The sequence below is a fragment of the Labrus bergylta genome, chromosome 8 (genome assembly GCF_963930695.1).
Source record: "Labrus bergylta chromosome 8, fLabBer1.1, whole genome shotgun sequence".
NCBI classification, from domain to species: domain Eukaryota; kingdom Metazoa; phylum Chordata; class Actinopteri; order Labriformes; family Labridae; genus Labrus; species Labrus bergylta.
Window position 1 is genome coordinate 5,861,290 of NC_089202.1, and position 25,890 is coordinate 5,887,179.

General features: G+C 40.2%; 1 protein-coding gene across 4 annotated transcripts in view; it reads left to right on the plus strand.

Annotated features, from left to right (window-relative positions):
• Positions 1 to 25,890, plus strand: part of LOC110003666 (RNA-binding motif, single-stranded-interacting protein 3-like) — a 124,645-nt gene that overhangs the window by 34,200 nt on the left and 64,555 nt on the right. For 2 of the 4 annotated variants that reach the window (XM_065957701.1, XM_065957699.1), the window contains exons 2-4: positions 3,980 to 4,167; positions 12,621 to 12,679; positions 20,273 to 20,364. In XM_065957701.1, coding sequence (XP_065813773.1) covers positions 3,980 to 4,167; positions 12,621 to 12,679; positions 20,273 to 20,364 — 339 coding nt within the window. Of the gene's footprint in view, positions 1 to 3,976; positions 4,168 to 12,620; positions 12,680 to 20,272; positions 20,365 to 25,890 lie in introns of all 4 variants that reach the window. The other 2 variants (XM_065957698.1, XM_065957697.1) reach the window with 1 other exon arrangement.

Below are 25,890 nucleotides of genomic sequence, written 5' to 3' on the forward strand. Positions count from 1 at the left end.
GAGAGGAGAGAGAGAGAGAGAGAGAGGGAGGGAGGGAGAATAACAGAGCGAGAATGTGGGAAGTGGAGGGATAGAGGTGAAAAGAGCGAGAGATTGAGCGATGGAGGAGTCGAATTTGACAGTGAGCGAGAGGGGGAAGTGAGGAGAAAGCGTGGTTGCCAAAGAGAGACAGAGATTTTAATGTTTCAAAGGGTTTCCCTATCACAGTCTCTGACACGTTACATACACAGCTCACTATCAGCCCGACCCTGACAGCTGCACAAATTGGCTGAAAGAGGTTTCCTGGGCCAGGCCTTTGATCAGGTGTGTGCATGCGTGTGTGTGTGTGTGTGTGTGTGTGTGTGTGTGTGTGTGTGTGTGTTGTGTCTGCTAGAGAGAGGTTTTGTGTATGTGCATACCTGGGCATCTGAGTGTGTTTGTGTGAGTGTCAGAGGGGGAAGAAAGGCTGTTTTCTGCTCCGAATCATGGTGGAATGAGATGAAGGCACATGGATAATGTTAACAGCGTGTACGTGAATAAATACTGTCTGTCTGTATATTTTTTTGTGTGTGTATTCATTGGATGTGCTTGATGGTTAGCCTGCCATGCACAAGTTGACACAGTTGGTTTTCTAGAGGAGTCTAGATTTTTATGCTTTCCCCAATTTTTTCCCTCTGTAACTAGGGCTGTTATCACAACAAAAAAAATATTATCACAATAAAAAATGTAAGTTGATATCGATAATTATCAAAAAAAGTCAAATCATTGTATTGTTCAAATTTAAAGGCTGATTTTTGCTCCTCAATGAAAGTTGAAAAAAAAAACACATGGTGAATTATGGTTTACCATTCTTTATTTTTAGAAGATGACACACTCTACTTGAACAGAGGAACATTTTAGTATCATAAGCCCGGTGCACGGTGCTGGAAAACGCTGCTGGGCAGTAACAGTTAATGTCATGCTGCTTGCTGAGGGTCCACTAACACTTGTTTGGGACGTTTGGTCATTTCTTTTCGTCGCTGTGGTCTAGCAGGTGATATTGTTTCAAACATTGGTAAAAGGTTTGTGGTGTTGCTCTTTTTAGTCTCACATGTCTTCTGGTGTAATTATACATTTAAATGTATCAAACATTTGTTATATTTATATAGAGAAACATATTGCGATAATTATCGCCATCATTTTATTCCCCGGGCCTTGTATTATACAAAACCTATTTATTACAAAACTATACTGTGCATTTATAATACAATTGTTTCACTTAATACAATTTTAGGAAAGTGTTGTTTTTTACACATCATCTAGCATCTTGAGCAAGGCAGCACTTCGTAACTATTAGTTATTATTAATTATTATTGGAGTAACCTGGCAGGAATCAGAACGAAACTCTGGAAAGTTATCATGTCAGTAACTTTCTGATCCTTCACGGAGCAGTTTGTTTGTTTAGGTTTATAGCTACAGACTCAGCCGATGGTAACGTTGTGTGTTGCACAGGGATTTAGCTGCAATACTAATTATATTACACCATGAGGATACATTTTTAATTGATCTGTGATCACATGCGGCCTGAACCGTCAGGGCTGAACCAAACGGATCACGGATTAGCTGGGATCCGTTTCACCACTAACTACGTTGTTATGTTGAGCTATCTGATGTGCCCTCCAGTAACAAGCAACACAAAGTTTTACAGTTTTAATTCATTAATGATCAAAATGGTTGCTTATTTCTTTCTTGTTGATTGCATAAAGCATTATTTTGTAATTACATCTGTTTGAGCTTTTGAGATGTACACATCTTTTTCATCATGTAATTGTTAAAAAAATAAAAAATAAAGGGGAGATATTTTTGGGGAAAATACCTCAATGCGACTGTACAGGTTTAGGAGACACTTCCAATGTAGAACAGTATTCATCATAGCCGTTATTATGAAGTATTACCAAGTGTATCCTTTTTTATCTCTGTACTTTGTCATGTTTTTATTGAAGTGTGTGGGCTCTTTCTGAGCTGTTAGTGTTAGGCACTCGCCTGTAAATGACACTACTCCACAGGCACTGCTCCTTTTACTGCTACATGTCTGCTGTGTATGTGCTGAATCCTGTTAGCACTGTCTCTCTCAGCTGTCAGTGTGGTTGCATGCGTGTGTGTGTATCTGCGTGTGTATCTGTGTGTGTGTGTGTGTGTGTGTGTGTGTGTGTGTGTGTCAGGAATTGTCTGCCAGTGGAGGGAAGTACAGGTAATGGATTAATATCAGAGCTGGCTGCGGCTCGGCATTGCTGTGTGGTGACAACCTGTCATTATCGCAAACACTGGCTCCGAAGCACAGGCTCACACACGCTTTCTAGTGTTTGTGTACACACATGCACTAACATCGGCTAAATACAGTATACATCCAAGCACATGCGCTACCTGTCTCACCTGTCTGTCTGTCTGTCTGTCTCTCTCTCTCTCTCTCTCTCACTCTCACTCTCTCTCTCTCTCTCTCTCTCTCTCTCTCTCTCTCTCTCTCTCGCTCTCTCTCTCTCTCTCTCTCTGTGGTCATTGTGGAACACAGTGAGAAAGGCCTGTGATCATCTCAAACTGCAGTAGGGTCTTGAACTTGTTCCAATCAGTTCCCTGCAGCGGGACTGATGCTGAGACCAGATTTCTTTGTAGCTGTTTTGCTCCAAACATCAAGATAGCAGACAATGTTTTGAACACTGCCATCTGGCTTGTTTACTTCCTCCAAACTTAACCTAATAGTTTGACAGTAAGGCAGCATGCAGGCAGGGGTTGGTTTACTCTCTGAAACCCATCGGCTCCAAACACTCATTAATCCTCACACTGCCTCCCCCCCCCCGCCAGAAATGGTCATCTTATTAAGTCATTAAGTCAGCATTGAGCTGTGTAATTGGACAGCACAGGCTGAAAGGAAACGTTTGGGTAAGTTAGGGGAAATAACTGGCCAAGGCATGGATTAAACATTAAATGGCCTGCGAGGCTCTTCACAGAAACGTCTGAAAGTGCAGCTTTATGACCCCCACAGTGTAGTGTGGTTTAAGACATAGATGGCAGTGGGAAGATCACTGGTATTAAGAGAATGTATCTTGAAACTGAATGCCTCTCGATGTTTGTGAGAAAGCATCATTGGATTCAAAACACATCTCTAAATGCATAACAAACTGCAGGTCATTTCAGTCATGATAATGATAATGGCACCTTACTGAATTGTCTGAAACTGACTGAAGTCACAACTGGGCTGAATACCTTTGTATGACCTTCAAATAATTTGTCTTTAAATATGAACTTGACGTTACTTTTTTATCACAACTAGGGCTTGAATCAGTCCGAGGTTGTCCCAGGTGAAACACCAGCTCATGCGCACACACTTTGTAAATTCGTGGTGAAGGATGGGGATGGGGTTTTCTTTATCGTGACTAGCTGCTCTTGCACTCTCTCAAGTCAGGAAGCTTTGTTACAAAGGTGTACATTGTATAACATCTGTCGACACAACACAATAAACTGGTAAAAAATTGTCCCCCTCCCTATCCAGCTCATCATCTGCATGTGAACAGATTTGATCTCTGTCAGGATGAGAGTGCACAGCGCAGCAGAGAGTGGAGATTAGGACAACTCATCTCCACAATCAGATGCAAAATAAGAGCTTCCCAAATCCCCAGATTCTCCAAAAGGACATGTGTGAATGATTTGATTAGTTCATGTTGGTACTGCATACCCTCTGCCATCAGTGTAAGATGTGTTTGTGAATGGTCGCACATGTAAAGCTGATGCAGTTATTGCTGTCGATAGAAGCACCTGCAGTAACACCTGAAAGCCTGATTGATCATAATGTGCACTAATTACACATATCCTGCTTCCTTGATTTAATGTGCTTCCCATTGAATTAAGATGTTATTGTGGGGACTTGATGCAGGAAGAGATTATTTGAGATGAATAAATGTGTATTTTTCATGGAGTGACCTCAAGTGACCTTTTACTTTCTTTTTCTCTCCTATCTCTCCAGCAGTCCTATGCTCCTCCCCCTCCGCCCATGGCTCCGCCCAGCCCTGGCACCACTGGAGGAGGAGGTGGTGGAGGTGGTGGTGGAGGAGGTCATGGAGGAGGGTTAATGGAGCAGCTTAGTAAGACCAACCTGTACATCAGAGGCCTGCCGCCTGCCACAACAGACCAGGACCTCATCAAACTCTGCCAGCCGTAAGTTCTACCCTTTTGCTTTTTTACAGCTCAGTCTGACTCTGCTCTCACTCTGCAGATGCATCCTTCAGAGTATGGCTAAGCTCAGTTTGCTCTGTTCATCTCTCAGCTTGTTGTAATTAGTTTTCGTGTGAGTCCAACAGCAGTATATAATGAGCATCAACAGTTTGCTCTTGACCTCTGTGTTCCTCCCTTGTGCTTCCTCAGAGGAAAAAACATGACCCAGCTGGGCCCAACCCATCCGCTCCCTTCTGGACCGGGTCATCTACGCACACATGCTGCACAGGGACAGACACACACATCTCTTTTGTAAATCAGAGTACACAGGCCCTTAATCTTTAACAAATATGATTACAGTTTGAGCTCATTCTAGTTTAAAGCATGACAATAATTTACAGCATTGCCTGTCATTTCACAAATTGCATAATTGTAGTTGTAAAAAATGCTGAATAGAAATGTAATTGCATTTAAGTAACACTTTATTGAGCAATGGAAGCAGGCAAAGGCTTATAATCATATAATTGTAGATGTGTTATACATGAGATTGCTTCTTTGTGTTTGTTTGAACCCAGAGTGAAACAAATAAACAGTTTGTTTACAGGTAAAAGTGAATGATGTGCTTACCAGGACTATTGTTTAACACTACTTTAGGCGTTTTGCATATATGCTGTCCAGTCCAGTATGCTGTCATGCTTAAAGATCCTGCCCATTTCAGTCACAGTCATCCTATAGCTAAGAAAGAGACAGACAGCAAAGACTAATGCAAAGAATAAGCAGCTCTCACAGAGAGGATCTCGTTTGCCTTAAGTTATTACCTGATCTTATCGAATAGAATAAGGGAAAGATATACTGAGCTAAATATTGTGCGAGATCGGACTTTAAATGATCGCATGAGCATTTTGTAAACGATGTCATTGATTTTGGATTAAAAAGCAGATGAGAATAGAATGTGAAGACTGTAACACACTCTGTGAACAAATACACACACTCACTCATCCGACGTACCTTGCCCTCCTGCGTGTCAGCTGCAGTTCAAGCCTGTTGTATTTCAGCTCAGCCCTGGAGGCGTTCTGGAAAAGCAGGGTGAAAAATGGGGGCCAATAAAAGTTTCATTAGACGCCCCGTCAGTGTGCCAAGTGCCCAGTAACATTTAGGAAAGGTCAGCAGGGGAGGGGGTCTGTGTGTGTGTGTGTGTGTGTGTGTGTGTGTGCTGTTGGGCAGCAGTCTTAGCCTTGGGTTTCCAACTCTCTGTGGCTTTCAGGAAATAGATTGAGTGGCAGTTTCCTGTCACTCACTGACACGACACACGTGCACAAACGCACACAAATAGGCTTTTCATTCATGCACACAGTTACAATGAATAACAGAAGGATGGGTCCTTCACAATGACACACAGACACAGACACACACACACACACACACACACACACACACACACACACACACACTATTTCAGATCAATGTCATCCTCTTCCTCATTGTTACCAAGCATAGCTTTTTTTTCTCCCTGCCCAGCCGCCCACCAGCTCCATCCTCTCCCCTCACATTCTGTCATGCTCCTCATTTCCTCCCTCCGTCCCTTCTTCTCTCTTCGCTTCCCCCCCCCCCCCCTCTCTGTCTCCGTGCCAGTTCTCGGAGTGTCAGTGAAAAGTGCTGTTGTCAGCTGACATTTCCAATCACTCCCCCGGTCGCCCAAACTATGGACACACTTTTAACGTCTGGGGACAGAGCCGAACGTGAGTGGAATGTAAAGACTGGCACAAGGGCAATTTATCTCCAGCTCGCTCGCGTTCCCTCACACTTGTTGTCGTCTTGTCTCTCTCTTACACCAACTATCTATCTATCTATCTATCTATCTGTCTATCTATCTGTCTATCTATCTATCTATCTATCTATTTATCTATCTATCTATCTATCTATCTATCTATCTATCTGTCTGTCTGTCTGTCTGTCTGTATGTCTGTCCATCTATCCATCCATCCATCTATCCATCTATCATCCATCCATCCATCCATCCATCCATCCATCTATCCATCTATCTATATATAAAAAAAAAAAACTGAATGATTTCACAATATATTAGTGGCCGTATCAAAATCTTGCCCTGAAAACTGCAGAGTGGCTCATTAAAATTTGAAAAGCTCCTCACAGATGTGATGTTTTCTGTCGCATTTGATTGAAATATAATCCCCAGAAATATCCATGAAAGAAATAACTAGTGTTAGAGTAGCTACGGTACATTTCATTATTTGACAACATCATCTGCCATTCAAGCCTTGAGTCAAAACTACTGAAAAGAACTGCTAGATATGAGCCGTGCAACGTCTAAATCTCAAAAAGCTATTCTCTATATGTTGTGTTTTCATCTGTGTGCAGCCCAATGAATGCCTTCAGACACACACTCTACAAGCAGGCAGCATTCTCCCCATATGAACTTGTATTGAGTTTATTGAGTTGCAGCATGACCTGGATCTTTGGATCAGCGGTTCTTTTGCCAACACTCTGCTGCTGTCTCTGGTAATTTCACTGTAATTATATTGACAAAAAAAGATCCTATATTTTGGATCATAAATGGAGAGGGCATCGAACTCTCTGAAGAGTTATGGCCAGGGATGCACTGGGGATTATACTCATCTAAACTCAATTTACCCACCATTGTATCTGAAATAGAGATATACTCGGCTATTTGGTCCGACATAAATCTTTGTGGCAAAAGTTCACACTCGAGCCCGCTCTGCGATGCTATCAGATGAAAAGAAAATAAGGATGAGATGGGAAAAGAACTACAAATAGCTGCAAGTGTGTGCTCATAGAGCAGTTTATTCCGAATGCTACTACCTAACCAACTTGAGTGACTGTTTTAAACTTCATGGAAAAGCTTCTCAGTGGATAAACTTAACGCTTCAGTAACACTGAGCCATCATCTTCTGAATTCACATCACATTTCCCCTTTCATCATGGAAACACTCCACCTCTTCATTTCTTTATAGAGCCTGAACAACATATGGAGAGTGAATTCAAGGACTTCTGAAGCACAGCACTCCCTCAGTCCCCCTCTGTGTTTGTCTGAGTCGAACTGTCAGAGGGAGAAGAAAATGAGGGACATGCAAGAGACCAGACAGCTGCATTGGATCCCCAATTAGGAGATGCCACACACAGAGAGCAACCTGTGTGTACGTGCATGGTTGCATACCCACACACTTAGACATAAAGCACAGAGTTAACGAATGTGCACATACAGTATACATAATGTATATAGTCACACACATCTCCTGGAGAGATGAGTGTGTGTCACATCAAATGATGAGAATCCATAAGGAGAAGGCGTTCCTCAAAGAGATGATAACACCATTCTGATGATAGAGATAGACCCTCTAGGACTGTCTTTAACAGTCCACACACAGCCATGAAGTGCACAGAATTCTTCAAGTATTGACATTTCTCCTTGACAGTTGGAAAATACCGTCAATTTTAAAATGTCTTTGTGTAGTGCATTTCTTTGTGGGGAAAAAAAGGGAACAACCTTTCCATTTTGGAAACCATTCTAAGCATTTGTTGAAGGAAAAGCGTAGCTCGTCCTAAAAGGATTGTCAAAGTGAAAACTAGTCTGTCAGGCAATCTCCCTGAACCAGCACGACCCCGGTGATGCTGTGGAAAGATCGGTCGTCTTTGGCTTTGTACTGTTTTTTTTGGTGCTCGGTAGCACTTCTATGAAGCCAAGGAAAATAGAGAATATAAAAGTTAGCCAGATACTCCTGGCACCCGGCAAGACCTCTGTCCCTTTTTATCAATCGTAGATACAAATGCAGATAATATAAGATAAAGAAATAAATGAGATAACAAAACAAAAAAGGTTTTATTCCAAAGACTGACAACAAACAACATAGAGAGGGGTTAAATCAACTGATGATTAGTGTCTCTGTGGTTATAGAGAAATATAAAAACGATAATCAAAAGGTTTCCTGTTTGTACATTCAGGGGCATGTCCAGACATTTTAGCCTGGGTGGCCCAACTTTTGGCTTTAACTTTTGCATCAATAGCATTTATTTACTATTTCTATTTCCACTTACTGTCAAACACACATTAAGGTATCATAAAGATACTACATTCATGTGTATCAATTTGTAAATGGGGGAGCAGGGTAGGTAGAGTTTTCTGGCAAACTGCCAAGGTACATGAAGAGTGAAAGGCTTGAAGTGGTCAAAAAGCTCCAGAAACATAAACAGTATGAAGATCAACTATATTAACTGAAGTTTACTGAAGTTAACAAAGTTCATCGTTATCATTTTTGTATAAAAAAAATGAGGACAGCTAAAGTGAGGCAGGGAACGTAAGGTCAGTGAGGTAGACATGCATTGAAGGGTCAAGGCCAGGAGTCAAACCAGTAACCTTTGTATATTAAAGGTCTGCTTTACCAACTGCTAAACCAATGTCTCCCAATAAGTAGGTTTTAATACAAGGCCTGCCTCTGACTACAGATATCAAATCACAATTATGGGATGGCACCAGGGTTGGCCAGTCTGGACCCCTGGACATTTCAATAAAAGGGATATCATCTGGATGGAACTGAAACAAGAAGACATAGAATGGAATCCAAATGAGCAGAAATAAACTCATAATTATTGAAAACAATACTGCACAAGAATCCCTATATTTATACTTAAGCAAAAATATAATCAATGTTGGTTATTGAGCCACAGTATATGCTGTGGTTTAGCTCACTTTGTCAGTGAAAATAACATCATTGTTGCTTCACACTTTCCTCCCATTATGGACTCTTTAGTCATGCTGAACTCCAATATAAACAAGTGACACAGCCAGATCCTTTTCATTGACTGTTTCTTTTTTTTTGGAATAAGGAAGTGCTAACCTTAACCATCTGGCTTTTCTAGTCCTTTGTGAGTATGTTTTAAGTATTTTAATAGTTTTTATGAGCGGCTCATGTGTCGCTGCTGTCGGGTCAAGTGCAGGTCGTCTTTATTTCAGATCACTCACGGCCGCCCGGAGTCAGTGAAAAAAGGCTCCGGGTTGGGACAGAACAGGACATTCTGCACTCTCCTCGCCCTCCTTACTTCATCATCTGATCTATTACCAATACTTTCTTTCATTTCTGCTGCACAATAGTAGATTGTAGTGGCTATCTGGATAAAAAGGAATTTTGGAGCAGCGTCCTGAGTGAGACACTACTTTGGATAGCTTATTGATGCCGTAATTTGACATTTCAAACAGGCAATTACGTAATCTGTTCTAACTCTCCTGTTTTTTTTTTTGTTCTTCTGTCCGGCTGTAATAGTACAACTAGAGAAGGGACGGGTGGAGTCACACTTAATCTTCACACACATCAATCTGAAGATGACATAAGCACAACTGCACATTGAGGAAACTCAGTATTTGCTCTTCTCTTTGCAAAACCAGGCAACTGTGAAAGATATTTTTTCACAGTTGGTTATGTGTCATCCAGGTAGAGCACTCTCTGGTCTCACTCTCAGCCCCTTTCTCGTTCTTTTTCATAAAACGAACAAACAGTCTGGAGATGTTTGACTTTTCATGCCGGGAAAAACAACTTGCCAAAACATTGATGGTGCATGAGATCTTTGTCATGCATGCGTGCTTACTCCACAAACAAAAACAACATACAAGAACACGTATTTGTTAGGAATCACACCCACACAAGTATTTGTACGCTCGGATATGTCCAGGCACATTCGATTACACACATATTGTAGCTGTTTCCACTCACACACACACACACACACACACACACATAACACAGAGGCAGAAGTCAACAAAGAGTTGCGTATTGCCAGATGGTGCGTCTAATGTGTATGATTACTGCTTTGGTGTTTTTTTTCGGTCTGTGATGTTGCTTTGCGTGTGTGTCTGCATATGTGTTTGTCTTTGTGTGTGGGCGATTAGTCCCGCGCGTTTATGAGTGTTTTCTACATCTGCAGTGGTTGGATTCCTCCTCAAACCGCGGGGCCAAAGACCTTGTTTACTCACCAGCCGTGACTTCTTAGAAAAAGAAAAAAAACACCCTGTGAAAATTCACTTTGATTCTAGCCTGTCGCAATCACTGCATATGTAAATGCCCTTCAAAATATCTGAAATCGCAGGAAAATATGTGAAAATTGAGCGTAACGTAGAAGTGGTGATTTTCTCTTGCAACCAATTTGGAGATCATAAGCTACTAGGCTGTCGTGTTATATGTGATAGCGGCCTTTGAAAGGCTTTTTTTTTTTAAACGTCTTTCTTTCTTAAGACTCCTGTCCCAATAGAGTTTGGTGCATGAGGCTGTCAGGCGGGCGAGTCTCTCTTCTCTTCTCGACGCTGACAGAAGCAGTTGGCTGACAGAGACTCTCCTGATGGTGACAGCTAAATGATCTCTTCTTTATTAAACACCTCTTACTATCTCTCCATCGCTCCCTGACTACCAAGCTTCCTCCTCGCCTTTGGTGTCTCTTTTTATCTTTTGACTGACTGCTCTCCCTCTCCTCGTCTATTCCTCATTCCTCGGAGCCTCTCTTCCTCTCCTCCCCCCCCCACCCCCTACGTTTTTGTCACCCTCTCTGCTCGCAGACTCCCACACTGTATCTTCCACCTAGCATCTTTATCATTTCTGTCTCCCTCCTTGTTGTCTCCTGTTTTTTTTTCTCTTGAAAGAAAGAGTGAATAAATGTCCATCTCGCACCTGTGGCTGTCAGCCAGTCCGCTAGCAAGCTTGTCAGTCTGTCAATCTGTTTGATAGTCACTCAGCCATCCAGTCAGTCACTGTGCAGCAGTGTTAAAACATTAATTAAAAAAAGTCTCATCCATAGATCCAGGCAGGAATCCAGGCTGATCCCGGCCGTCCAAGATTTCTGACTGAGTTTCTCCCTCTCTCGTCCTCTCTGTCCTTGTTTTCCCTTCTCAGCCTATTTCTCAGTTTCCTGTCTGTTTCTTGCAGCACTCTTTTCAGACTAGACTCATAAAAACATTATTCAGTTCTTTCTGATAGCTCTAGAGTAAAAATGGGACAGAGGTGGAAATAAGGGACAAAAACACCAAGATAGAGGCAAAGGTATCGAACGAGCACAAAGAGACTAAAGCAATAAAATAGACGAGGCAAGAGTTGGCAGAGTGAACAGGTAGAAAGAGGTATTAAGGTTGTCCTTCTATTTTATAGCACCTATAAGCTGGATTGGGTGCTGCAGTCTGGTTATTGTCGTAATTTAAGGGACAGTATTATCTGAGTTCTGAGACCTCAGGGTGGGATTTCAGGTGTGTATCGACAGAATGGATGGTTGCAAGTTTGATAGAAGTTTGAAGTATCCTGAAGACACCCTGAGAAACTGTTCTGTTGTCAAACTTTGTTTCATTTAATCTACCAATTAAAGTTTTCCTACATTATCATCATGACACATCTTTACGGTGTAAGTGCTGCTGCTGTTTGCACTCAACAAAACCATTTGTTTGACATCCATGTGAACCTGTGATTGATCACTAAATGTGACCGTTGTCTTCATTCAAAAAGAGCTGATCCTTTACTAAAAACTATGATTTGATGTGAACCACAAGTTCCATGCTCCGTTGAGGTTATATTCCATGAATTCTTCTTCTTTCAGCTGAAGCACAGTCTACTATTGAGCTGAGTATTAATGCTAGTTTAGAAACTTTCTCACTATAATAATCCTATCTTGCTGATATTACGAAGGAATTATTATTGATGTACTGAGAATCTCAGTGGAGCATTGTGGCACGCTAACATTTGCTAAATAGCTTTTAACACAAATCAAAGCAGGTGCTAATGGAATTGTGTAAAGTTTTAAGGTCAGGCTCATGTGACTAGCCTGTCTTGATACCTGATAATTATGTTAGATCATGAATCATGCATCTAGAAAACATGGGTGTTTGTACCAAAGTGCAAAACAATCCATCCTCTAGTTGAGACTTTTCCCTTAAATCATCAAATGTGAACTTAATGATGGCACTAAATTTAAAGTCAGGGCATGACAAAAACATGAAGCTTGGGGTGCCTGAACGCCTCGCGGTTTTGTTGCGCGCCCCATGTATTGAGGCTATAATAGTCCTCATCCCAATGGCCGTGGGCTCGAATCTGATCTCGGCCCATCCAAGATTTCCTGTCTCTTCAGCTGTCCTATCCAATAAGGGCAAAAAGGCCCAAAAACTTACAAAAAACAACACTGTGAGGCTTCGTGCCAAGAGGATCATAAATTTTTACAATATTTGTTGGCATTAAATCCATTAGTTGTTTTCACTTTTCAGTCTGGACAAAAAGGGTTGAGCAGAGAATACCCGACTGACAGATCATTGCCAACAAGGAGCGATACAAAATCATGCAAGACAAAAAGTTTGATTAATTCAAACTGCCAGTAATGCATCAAGTGTTAAAATAGCAAGACTGAATCAACGGCCATTAAAATATGTCATTGTTGTTTTATTGTTGTTTTTGCAGGTATGGGAAGATTGTATCAACAAAGGCCATCCTGGATAAGAACACCAATCAATGTAAAGGTAAGTTGGAATCCATTTGAATTTGTAGTGTGGTTAATGCAAAGTCACTGAAAACTTCTCCTGATGACATTTTGATGAGGTTTAAATTTAGAAAAACATCTGTTAAGAGTTTAGGAAACTTGGCAATTTACAGACAGACCAATCAGTTCATGATGGGGAGGGGTTTTGGTTCCTTTTTTGGTATTTCCAATTTACCGATGCCAACATATTTTTCACAATGTGCTGACATGTCAGTCAACAAACCATGCCAATCACAGAAATACAGGACATACTTGTGCAAGCCATGTGATGTAATGTGATGTGCCTTTGCACTACAGTCCATTTGTTTTCCCTAGAGTAGTTTGTTGATTTTGCAGTAAGGGTCTGTGTTTTAACGCTATCATCGCAAGCTATTTATATAATGATCTGACATTCTCCAAACTATCCAAATTATGTTAGAGAACCTTTTTTTTTTTCCTTCTCTCCAAAGATGATTTGAGGATTACACCCTTATGACACTTGCCGTTGAGCAGCTTTTGAAAGCAACATGTTCACGTTGTTGTCATCAGTGAAATCAAAACAGAGAACACCATCTAATACACACAATGTGTTTCAAATCATCTCTGTGGTGAATGAGGTGCACTCAAGTGTCTTCTGATGAGGGTCTGCTTGATTGTTGGAGTGGTCGGAACAAAGCACTAATCAATATGATTGTAGTCGTCTGAAGAGGCACGCAAGAGCATGTGTTCAGAGTGATTGCTACTCATCTGCCGAGACTGCACTCAAAGGTATGCTGACATGCTTCAGGACAACAGCAAAAACACCCAGTAATCAGTCAGTCAGAGTCAATCGTATGAAGGCTAAAAAAAAATGAAGTCAGATTCATGACAAAGGCAGGGATCTTAGTGCAAATTTTCAATGACTTCATCTGCTGTGATCAGAATAACTTTAGCAAATAATTCCTGCCTGTCACATCATTATTAAGAAAAACCAAACCCCAAGAGTCTCCAATGAGCACTCTTTTACATATCAGCTTGTATAATTTATCTGGAGCAGCAGTATCAAATAAAATAAATAAAACATTATGAATACAAGACCTGTTTTTGAATTCTATAACAAAACACACCTGAAAACACATTAATATGCATGCCTTGATGTTTTTTACAACATGGCCAAATACTGGTCAGAAAATTCTATAAAGCCAATTATAACTATAAGTTTCTCTTCTGTTGAATATGTTTTGAAATCATCTCATTATTTTATAGATGTTACAGTTTTATAAACAGCCTATGTATTTATTTGAATCAAGTCGTTATGTTTGCACCGTGTAAATGGACTTGAGCTTGTTTAGCGCTTTTCTAGTCTGCTGTCTACTCAAAGCGCTTTTACATCAAATAAACCCATTCATACCCATTTACACACTGATCACAGAGGCTGCTATGTTAAGTGTCTATCAGTATTAATTAATCAATTATTACACATTCATATGCCGCCAACAAAGCACCTTGGTGTAAAGTGTCTTGCCCAAGAATACATCTGACATGCGGCTGCAGGAGCTAGGGATTGAACCCCCGACCTTTTGGTTGAGAGATGAACGACTCTAACACTGAACCACAGCCGTCCCAATTGTGGCTTTATACATTTTTTTTTCAGGATGATTCTCAAATGGAAATAATGTTCCAAATCCAAAATCACATTGGGCATTGCTTCTAAAGTTTGCATAAACACAGCTGTAATCTGTATATATATATATATCCATAAACGATCACTAATGTCTTTACCCCACTGGTCTTAAGAGAGCTCCTTTAATGCCCCTAAGCAGCTCAATGAGACACACTGCTGCACTGGGTCACACACATGCCTCTTTATAATTTTGAATTACTAGTGACTCTGGCTACTGTGGTTATTTCGTTCTTGTCCTACATAATCATCCTTTCATTAATACCCAGAAGAGAATGGGACATGCATTTATATTGAAGTAGTCTTCAATAAATACACATTTACTCCTGTTTTTTCAAATGGACTTGTTCCTGATGGAAATGGACTTGTATAGCACTTTTTGAGGTATCTGAACACTCGAAGCTTAAATACTATGTGTCTCATTCACACACTGATGACAGAGGCTGCTACTGCCCAATAGTACTTTTTTATTTGCACACATTCACATGCCGCTGGTTCAGTTTATTGCCCAAGGACTTGTGACTTGAGCAGCTGGGGATCAAACCCCCAATCTTCCGGTTGAGAGATGACTGATTCCACTGCTGAGCACCAGCAGCAGCCCCCTGATGCTGACTGGAACCATCAGCTTCAAACTATTAGAAACAGAGCTATTTATTGTGACCTGTCTCTTAAGACATCTTGAGTAGGAGTGAATAATCTGCAGACAGGGTAAAACATTTGCATTGACCAAAGTTGTTAATATTGCTAAGGAGGCACAAAAAAGTAATATCGACAAGTAAAAGTCAGAACATCATCAGATGTTTTTTTTTACTGGCTGCAAACACACGCAGAGGGATGAAAGCACATTTTATAAGTAGAACGAATTAGTTCATTTTTTTCTTTTGTGTCTTTATTTCAGTTTCTCTTGCCAAAACTGTAATCTTATCACAGAGATACAGATACATGTGACTCTAGTTATCTGCATAATTTACACAGAATTGAGTAAACACTTTTTTTTCCTTTTGTTTATTTATTTATTTTTTGTGTAAGAGCCTCTGTGTTTGTGAGTCAAGACAAAAATGTGTGTTTGCAAGTGGATAGCAGGGCCATTCATTGCACCAAATTGCATTATAGTAAATACAGAATACATTCCAGGCAAGGCTTTTATGAATACTAAACCTCAGAGTGACGGTTTGAAAATGCAAACTGCATGCAGTCCAGCTTTAGATTTATGCTCTTTATTTAATGCACAGAATGTAGCAACTGCAGCTGTTGCTGCATGAGCGTTTTTTCACCGGCTGCGTCTGTGTCAGCATTTTCAGTGCGGGTGATGCAGACTTCATACACCTCTTAGCCAGTTGTTAACTCACATTGAAGGATTTTCATTATCAGTCGACCATTAGAATGCCTTACAACCGGATAAGTGTGGGTTTGATTGCAGAGGCAGTCAGCAGGGACAAGATAAGTGCTTGGCATGACTAAGAGAGTACAAATTGGAAAAGAGAGTTCTCCTGAAAAGGGCGGTAGGGAGGGAGGGATGGACGGGAGGGAGGAGACAGCATCAAGGGGTGTTGGGAGGGTGGGTGTAAAAATAACCTAGGGCTGACAGAAAAAGGAAGGAGACCTTATGAAAGTGATGATTTTGCAGACAGCCTCTTCTTTTTAGGAAGGTTTTTGCAGATAGAAAAGAGAGATCTAGACAAAGAGACAGGTAGATAAATAAATCTTCCTGCTTTGTTGGAGTCTGCAGGGAGAGTGTTCCGTAAGTTTTTTTTTACTGATGTTGTCGTGTCTCACCTTTTGAACCCAAGTTCTGTGATGGTTCTTGGTGCTGTTTTAGAATCTCACTAAAATAAATCCTGAATGCTTCTTTTCTTATTTGTCGTATTTGTTTATATTTCTATCTGGGGCTTATATACATTAAAGCGGTAGCCGTATAAAACACAATCCTTGCAGAAATACTATGTAATGAAGTTATTTCACTGAGAAAAAAAAGCATACCTTTTGCTTTGATCTCTGTGATAACATCATGATTTTCTTTGTGGAGTCCTCATCTCTGCAGCGGGCTCAATGTTAAACACACTGACAGTTTTCTTGTTAGCAGCGTGGGAGCTCCGGGGGAGGGAGAGGGCACAGAGCACAGGAGGGAGGAAGGAAGGGAGAGGAAACCACTTTAGATTGTAAAGGATTTCCATTTCCCAAAGACAAGCGCCCTCCCTCTTGCCTGCTCCACGTCTCCTGCCTTTTTATCCACCACCCTCTCTCTTTGCTCGCTCATCTCATTCTTACTCTCTCTCTCTCTTTCTCTTTCTGCCTGCCATTCTTCCTCTCTCCCCCTGACTCTCCCCCCCCCTCTGCTCTGTCTCTCTGCTTTTCCTCCTCTACTCTGTTAGCCAATTCTGATGGCCCAAGGCCAGGAACTCTGGGAGCTCAGGAGATTAGATGGGAGCTAGGGATGTGTGTGCGTCTCTGTGTGCTCATGTTTATCTGTGCTTCCATCTGTGTCCGTGAGCCCGATATGAGTGAGTATTCACGTGTGTGTGTGTGTGTGTGTGTGTGTGTGTGTGTGTGTGTGTGTGTGTGTGTGTGCACTGTGTAATAAATGTTGTTTTTTTTTCCATTTGAGAGTGGAATATTTGTCAGGCCTGACTGAACGAGATTAAATTTCAACGGTGTGTCATCATAAGGCCGAAGATGTGAGGGACAGAGCACAAATGAGAGGGATTATATCATTCAGAAATATTATTTTCACTCTTCTGTTCTCTGGAAATATCCATATCCATGTGTGGATAAGAGCCATCACTTCCATCCACATGAGATTTAATGGAGACATTAAGGGCGTCATGTTTCAGTATGTACCTCGGTTTTGGGGTCATGGTTCAGTGCAAGGTCATCATATTGGGAAAAAGCAATAATGCATTTTTTTCCCCCTCTAATTTATTTAGAACATAGTATATCTTGTTGTGTTGCAATTTCAAGTTACAGTTTTTTTCCGTCCAGTGTTGTTGAGAACTACCGTAAGAGCGACAGTATATTACTCTTCTTCTTTTGTTCTGTTGCGTCTGCTTCTTGTGAATTTCTTGATTGATAGTGGTCAGCAATCAGTTTCAAGCATTACCGCCACCTGGATTTTCAAAAAGTTTGGCTGTTTGCGTTCAGACATACATCTCCTCCTGGAAATATCAGGAGTTTTTCAGGAGTTGTCTGCAAGTGTGAAAGCCCTATCTGATAACTTTATATGTAGGGACTTACTAAAAGGAGTTTAGGAAAAACTAGATTGAATGCCAACATCTTCAACAACTGGATTTTTTTATTGAGAGATCATGTCCAAGGCTACTGAGACATGAATTTGATTTACTGGTTCTGTAAAACTGCAATAATAGGTAATACTGGCAGTGAATTACTGTTAAAAAAGAGCAGCTTCAACTCCAAGAATTGGCTCTTGATCATATAGCAGATTGAAAAAAACGCATTACAAATCATCAAATTCTGCTTCTCTTAGAAAATATGAGACTAGTGTGCTGTAAAGGAATAAACGAGTAAGAAATAACTGCAGTTTAAGGTTGAGGAAAAGTCATAGCCTACCATCACTATAAGATTTGCTATGCCATAATGTTAAATTTCTTCTTAGAAACATCAGCATCATTTTGCCTCTACAAACAAACAAAGGTGGACAAAGGAGTTAAACACAAATGAATTTCGATGATTATTTTTTATCTCAGTGATTCAGTCCATCCTGATCTTCACTGAACAGAAGATATATTTTAGTTTGAAACATACTTTACAAAATTGTAAAATATTTCAAACATTTAATTCTCATATATATGGCTGTGTTTAGTTGGAGTCTTGAGGGAGAGATGCTGAGCCAGGAAAAGAGGTCCAAACTCATTTCCTTTTAAGTTCACACCTCGATATTTTTTACATTTCTAAACATGCTGTCTTCCCCAACGACTCAAGTGACATCACTTAATGTGACGTATCAGCTCTCCTTCTCTGGAGCAACTAAATGATCTATACAGTTTATTTTTAAATGATATGCCTTTGTAGGAATAAACTTACTTTGATGTTCAATAAAACAGCAGCTTCACTGATACTGCTGCATTGTTTCACATCTAGTATAATAGTGTTGAATTAATGCAATCAAACAATAGTTCTCTGTTTTGGACTTGTTGTGACTAAATAACATTTTGTCAAGTTAATTTTGGTTTAAACTATAAAAGTAACTTTTTCCAACCTTCCTGAAAAAAATGCACACATCCTGCCAGGCTGCCACTGAATACAATTCACATAATGAATACTGTACATTTATATGTTTTCAATTAAACTGGCTGATTTGGAGTGGCCATTAGTAGATCAATACAGATTAAAAACTGTGAAAGCCTGTGTATGCATGCTTGCAGATGTTTTTGCTTGCATGCTTGTGTTGATCTGTGTTGGTCAAAATTATGCACTTTTTATGTTTACGTATATTGCAGCCAAAATGTGTGTGTGTGTGTGTGTGTGTGTGTGTGTGTGTGTGTGTGTGTGTGTGTGTGTGTGTGTGTGTGTGTGTGTGTGTGTGTGTGTGTGTGTTTGTTGCATCCTATTTTGGCTAAATGATGGCTTTCTCATTAGCAGCAGTATAAATATTTGTTTGTGCTGCACATATCTTGTTGTGAAAGCAGCTTGATGCCTTTGAACAATGTAAAAAAATCTACTGCTTATCGACAAAACCGAGTGAGGCTCCAAATCCTGGAAAATACAAACAGACAAGAGCAGATGTTGGGAAAGAAGAGTGTGTGAGTGAGCAAGAGATAAATGGAGAGAGAGATGGAGAGATGTGTGTTCTCTCTCTCTTTACATGTTTACAATTTTGATTGCGATGAGTGTGGCTTTTGAAATGTGGATCATTTAATTGTGTTAACAAGCAAGCGCGTTGAAAACTGCAGCTGCAACCTCAAAGCTGCTGTGCTGTGAGAACAATTATTTTTCTCTTTCTCATTGCATGTGGGTTCATTTCTCTCGTTCATTTGTCTCTCACATTAACTCACAGCTCTCATTTTTGTACACATTTACCACACACGGTTGTACGCAAAGTGTCACTCACACAACAGACAAACTGTTTCTCTCTCTGTGTGACCCAGTAAAACAGGGCTCTCTACCGTATATGGCTCGACCAACATCAAGGAAACGTCAGCAATTTGACACATGAACACACAGAGACACATAAAATGATGTGGACCTTTTCACAATAAAATCGATTGATGCCCATTCTCTTAGCGGTTTTATTTCTTTAAACAAGCCTCTCTATCACTTTAATAGCTACATTAAATGCAGACAATTTTTCTTGATGTCACTTGCGGAGGCAGAGACTTATAATATTGACCTCTACTATGGAAGCTGTGCATGCACTGACAGATTTAGTGTAGCATAAGGACAACTCTAGATCAAAGGCAATGCAGAGGGAAATTAAATATCTGACAATCCAACTGCAGCACATTTAACATGTGGACAAGTCTTTCAGTATTGAGGCCCATTTGGTTCAGAATATGTGTTCATTTTATGAGTAGATATAAAAGCAGCACTGCAACACATTAGACATTACAGGGCAAAGACATGATTCCATTCAAAGAGCCAAAGCACACAAAAACTTGTCTAGTCATTTAAGGATGTTTGGATCGTAAACACAACGACAAGAGTTACTGTTATGACACCAATTCTGTTGATGCTCTGTGCTAAAACACATTTCATGGAGGAAATAGCAGCCTTTATAAGATACGTGCCCTGACTAGATTTTGACACATTTAGAGGATTAATGCAGTGTTGGAAACAAAACACAGGTTGGTTTGGCTTGATAAAATTCAGAACAGTATAATGTGATGATGTTATTTTCCTTTATTGCTTTTTTATACTTTTATTCTCCCAATAAATGTCCTTCTCATCACCCTCTTCTTCTTGGTGTTTGTGTATGCACAGGCTATGGCTTTGTGGACTTTGACAGCCCTGCAGCAGCGCAGAAGGCTGTGGCCTCGCTCAAAGCCAGTGGAGTCCAGGCACAGATGGCAAAGGTAAGCCTCACCCCAACCCTTCACTCTCTGCTCTGCTTCACGTGTTGTTATTGACGTGTTCTTGTGGTGTTGTGTGGCACCAGGAGGCCCTGGACAAAGAAGGGTCTTCAACTAAAATAGGAGATCATTTAGATATCTGGTTTCACATCCACCATCACACACACAGTGACTATCAACCTGATAAATAAACCCAGACTGTTTGGATCAAGCCATCAAAAATTATCAGTGTTTGCTTTGCAGCATTTGACTTATTGCAAAAAAATAAACAAGTCTACTTGCAGCAAAGAGTCTTTTACATCTGGATAGCAGTAGTTAAGCTTAAAGCAAGAAAGCTGCAAATGATAGATGACTAAAAATCCAATGCTATGCTAAGTGCATAAATTCAGGCATATGATACAATTTCTTCTTCAAGCTTGAATAAGCTCTATTCTCGCATTATTCATAGAAATTAAGGATTTGTACGCAGGGGTATGGATTTTAGTTTAGGAAATATTCAGGTTTCTGTTTGTAGTTTGTTTGTAGTTCGTTTGCAGTCCGAGTAATATAGACCAATCACAATTCAGCAGGCTTTAGTGTATGCAGGAAAAACAGCCAGTTGGGAGAGCAGACAGGGATCATTCCAGGGACATCCCGGCTCCCATCAGCAGTAATCTGATGATTTATTTTTGTATATGAACAGATATCTCTATGTAAGTGCAGCTAACCATCCGTTCTGCATAAAATACTTCAAGTTAAGCGGCAAATCTGCTCGATGCTGCGTCATTAAAGCCAATCAGTGTTCATATTTCCAGACTTCCTGGAATGTATCATAAATTACCAATCCCACCATTCAAGAAAGAACATTCTTAAAGTTGTTTCTTCTCCACTTGAGGCTGCCTCCCAAAGCCCTGGAAGTCACATACACACCGCATATTAAAATGCTCAATTTTGACAGAAGAAATAAACATGTTTACAGACCGGTAAAGCAACAGTGTTGGTCTGAATAGCTCATGTCTTTATCAGCACACACTGTAAAACAATTTGTTAAAATGATTTTATGAATGTTAAAAGTTATGTTTTAGAAGTTGTTTCATATGACTGCAAGTTGGTGCATTAGAGCAGTTTGCTTGGAGGCTCAGAGCCTGCTTCTACTCCAATCATTTTGCCTGTTACTAGGTTGATGGAAAGTTAGGATGAGGCTTCAAAATTCCCCTTCAGTAACCAATGGGGGATGTCAATGTTTTCTACAGTCTATGATGTTATTTCAGCAAACTTTAGACCCATTAGCCGGTAATGTTTTGTTTCTGAATACAACCCTGCAATGTCGAACTGACTTTGGAGAAAATTCAATAATAAAAATGGAAAAAAAAAACCTCCCATGTTGTGTCGGTATAACTTGTTGCCTGGGGATCCTTTGATTTTTTATTACAGTTTTTCTCAGTCGCTTTGGTACATTTCTCGAATCATCCTCGACATTTGCAAAACTGTAAGTGCATTTCTCAAAACAATTCGTACAAATAGCAAAACACCATGGATTACCTGCAAAAGCCAGTCTCTTGCTCAAAATCCTTAGTTCATATCTCAAAAGTAAATATCTGTGTCAATGAACATGTCAGAGCCATCAGAATGACAAGTCCTCGTGTCATTGTGTACGGATAAGACAGTCAAATTGCTTAGTCATGTTGTTGATATAACAGTGTCCTCTGGAGGGGTGTTCTGATACAAACTATGGCTATGGCTCTTATGACAATTATTGTAAATTGTAAGTTACACCTTAGTGTATGTGGGAGATTGATTGCAAGAGACTGGACAAGATTCACATTTACGCTTTTACTGTAATTTGTTGACAGACCATGTCATTGCGATACAGAAAGGAAAAGACAGCACTGCATAGCACAAAGAAAAAAACAAAAGTAGAAATGTGAACATAGGACACTCTCCTTAGAGAAAACTGTACATGCAGTGCTGTAGGAATTACAGTGCAGTCTTCCTACACCTCCTGGGATTAGATCCCTGTAGAGAATGTCTACAAAGGTGACAAGACGCTCTGTAATGTATTGCCCAATAATGGGAATATGCGTTAGCACACCATTCTCAGAGATAGCAGCACCCATGGTTATGTTCCTGCCCCGTTGGCCTGGCACATCAACTGTAGCTCTGTGGCCGATGATATTTCGACCATGCCTTGTGCGTTTCGTTAGGTTGAAGCCAGCTTCATCCATGTAGATGAAGTTGTGCGGTGGTTCACTTGCTTACAGTTCCATTATACGCTATATCCAGAAGACACAAAATGAGTTTTATGAATTACATGCATTTTCATTTTGGACAAGATACAGTTACATCAAATGTATACAGCACATATTGCATCTTCTTTTCTACAACCATAGCAAATGTGTAAAGGTCACACTTACTGTACTGTATATCACTATACGATGTACTGTTTACTGTGAGGTACAGTTACTGCATGCTCAAACATGTTTTACCTGTACATACTGATAGTGCAGCTCCTTCACCATTTCTTTCAAATGGAACAGTGTACAGCTGCTTCATATTCATTTGGTGTCTTTTCAGCACCCTGTCAATGGTTGAGATGCTGACTGTTTGGATGTTTTCAAAGATGTTGTTGTCCTCTATAATGGCACTCTTTATCTCCCTTAGTCTTATGGCATTGTTTTCTACAACCATGGTGCAAATAGCCTCCTCCTGTTCAGGTGTGAAAAGGGGCCCTCTGCCACCCCTGTGAAGTTGTCTTGCAGTCCTATGTGGAAAAATTATAGTAATGCAAAACACAAAATTGAATAAGATAAAATGTCACTGTACGTATACTTACTGTATATTGTAAAATGCAAGTGGAATACTATAATATTGTATGAAGCATTACAGAAAGTATACAGTATTACAGTACAGTGCCTATTGTTAGATTAGATACCTGTAACTTGTAAGTCTGAATGATTGAGGACACAGTTGTTCTTCCAACATTTGGCTGCACCCTTCGACCAGCCTCGGCCATTGTAAGCCCATGATTGAGAACGTGGTCTACAAGTGTGGCTCTTATCTCATCAGGAACGTGCATATGTCCTCGGCCTCTTCTGCCTCTTCCTCTGTTTTGCCTCCCAGCTCCTCCGCCACGCAGCCTCACTCCTCTTCCTCTTCTTCTTCTCTCTGGCTGTCGACCCCGTCCAATTCCTTGTCCTTCCATTGTCAGACATTGTAACATTGTGTTGTGCTATATATATATATATATATATATATATATACTTGCCAGTTGATGGTTCATGAGATGCACCTTTGAGCTATTTCAGAAAACTGGTTGATCATTGGTTGATCTAATGCTTCACACATTTCCCTTCGTTAGAGAAAGTCAAGATTCACCTGGGAGCAATTTACCAATTCAGGACAGCTTTAGAAAAAAAGTCTAATGGAAATGTATAGAAATATGCTTGACATATGACAACTTGTTCAACCATTTTGCATGTAAAGACTTATGCGATGAACTAATGCCTAAATGTTGTGGGGGATGAGACTATTCAACGGAGATCCATTATAATTCATTTTGATCAACATGACAAAAGCAATTGATAATGTAGGAAACAGCAGAGAATTGTACATAATCATTTGCATGGATGTGAGCAAAGTATTTGCAACTTGTTCAAAGAAATGAGAAACTGCTTTTCTGATGTGCACAAGTGACACAATGATGTCAAGATTGAACAAGTAGTTTTGAGAATTTCAGTTCTGATCTGAGAAATGTACCAAAGCGACTGAGAAAAACTGTAATACAACAAGCTCAGATTGAGAGCTGATTGGTCAGCGGGTGGTTGATCTTAGATATCCATTATAAGCTACCATGGCAATTACCCCTGTAATTACTGTAAAACAATAGGACTAAAAATTTCTTCAATTTGCATCAACTTAGCTATAAAAGTCCAGTTTTAAACTCTGAGTCACCTTCATAACCTCAAATCCTGCATCACAGAACAGTCCTCAAGTGTACCATCACTACACAAAGCTGATTGTTTTGATGGTGATGAAAAGGGGTGTGATGGTGGTTCATTTTATTTGTTGAAACAACCAAAACAGTGGTGATGTGATGCTGATAATCATTTTTGTCAGTAACGTTGTTGCATTGATTCATGGAAGACTGATAGGTTGAGCTTTGATGAAGTCAATGATGAGATTATTGATTGAGTCTATATAGAGTTATTGATAAACGACTATGGTCATGATGGAACTATTGATGAAATCACAGAATAGATGGGAGAAGGATGGAGCAGATGACACAGATGGCTGAGCTTTTATCCTTTATTCTTCCTTTTTTTTGGGTTCTCTTTCACTTTTTCTTTGTGTTTCTGCGGTTTTCTTTCCTACCAAAAGACCTAAATTCATTCATGTTTATGTGTGTGTGTTTTTGTGTAACTGGCAACAGTAACCTGCTAAAATATGTGGGCCTAACCAGCACAATCATATTATCCTTCAATGTGTCTGAGGGAAAGACACTGAATAGCCTGCCTTTCCTTCACATTCATTAAAGCTGTATCGCTGCATACTGCCTTTTTTTTATAAATGAAAGAAGAGTGCAATTAAAATGGGCCTAGTCTTCAGGCAACAGGAGCATCCCATTGAATTAAACAGCAGCAAGCCTCTGAGCTACCTTTGCCGCGCTCTTCTATTAAACCTCTTTTCATTAGCCTTCCATCTCTTAGTTTGTTCCTGACTGCTGGGGGGGCATTTTGAGGAGCACTGTTGATGTGTTTAGCTGTTATTAAAGAGAGAAGAACCCTTGACTCCTCGGAGATTGAGTTTTCCGGAGGGATGGAGCAGAGGGCAAAGAGTCAATTCCAAATGAAATTACACACACTTCTTACTGTTTCATGAGCTAATTATGCGCAGAGTTGCAGACGACCCAGCTAACTTTCCCGATTCAGGGTGCAACGAGGATGTCAAAAAAAAGAACACGAATGTTGGATTTCGACATTCTGTGAGACGAGCAGCTGTAATTGCAGTTTGACGAAATCTTGGTTTAACACACTCAGTACCAATTAGACTGAGACACATTTCATTCCTGCCATTTTCCCTCATCCCTACCAGAGGAAGCTGAGGTTTGTAGGTTAGCTGAAACTTTTCTATGTAGTTCCAATCTGAGAGATAGTTAAAAGCTTTCCATCAAAGACATCAGTGAGGTGGCAGAAGGGAGAATACGATTGGACGAGAGATAAGACATGCATATATTGATTGCTTTTGGGTTGAACAGGGACTTTTGGAGCTTTTTCTGGCTTGACATTGGACATGTTGGACTAAAACGCTGTGTCATAGTGTGTGAAATTAGATCTTATTTATAATTTAGAAACTATTTCTAGTTTTGCAATACTTGGATTTTGTTTTGAAGTGATCTTGTCATCTACATGCAGAAGAAGTGTTTCATTACAAAAAAGTATTATCCTGCTGTCTTTCAGACAGTCAAACTTACCATTCTCTGTTAAATATGTATGTGGAATATGTTTTTAAAGACACTTGGGATCTCTGTTGTTGAATAGAAATGATCACAAT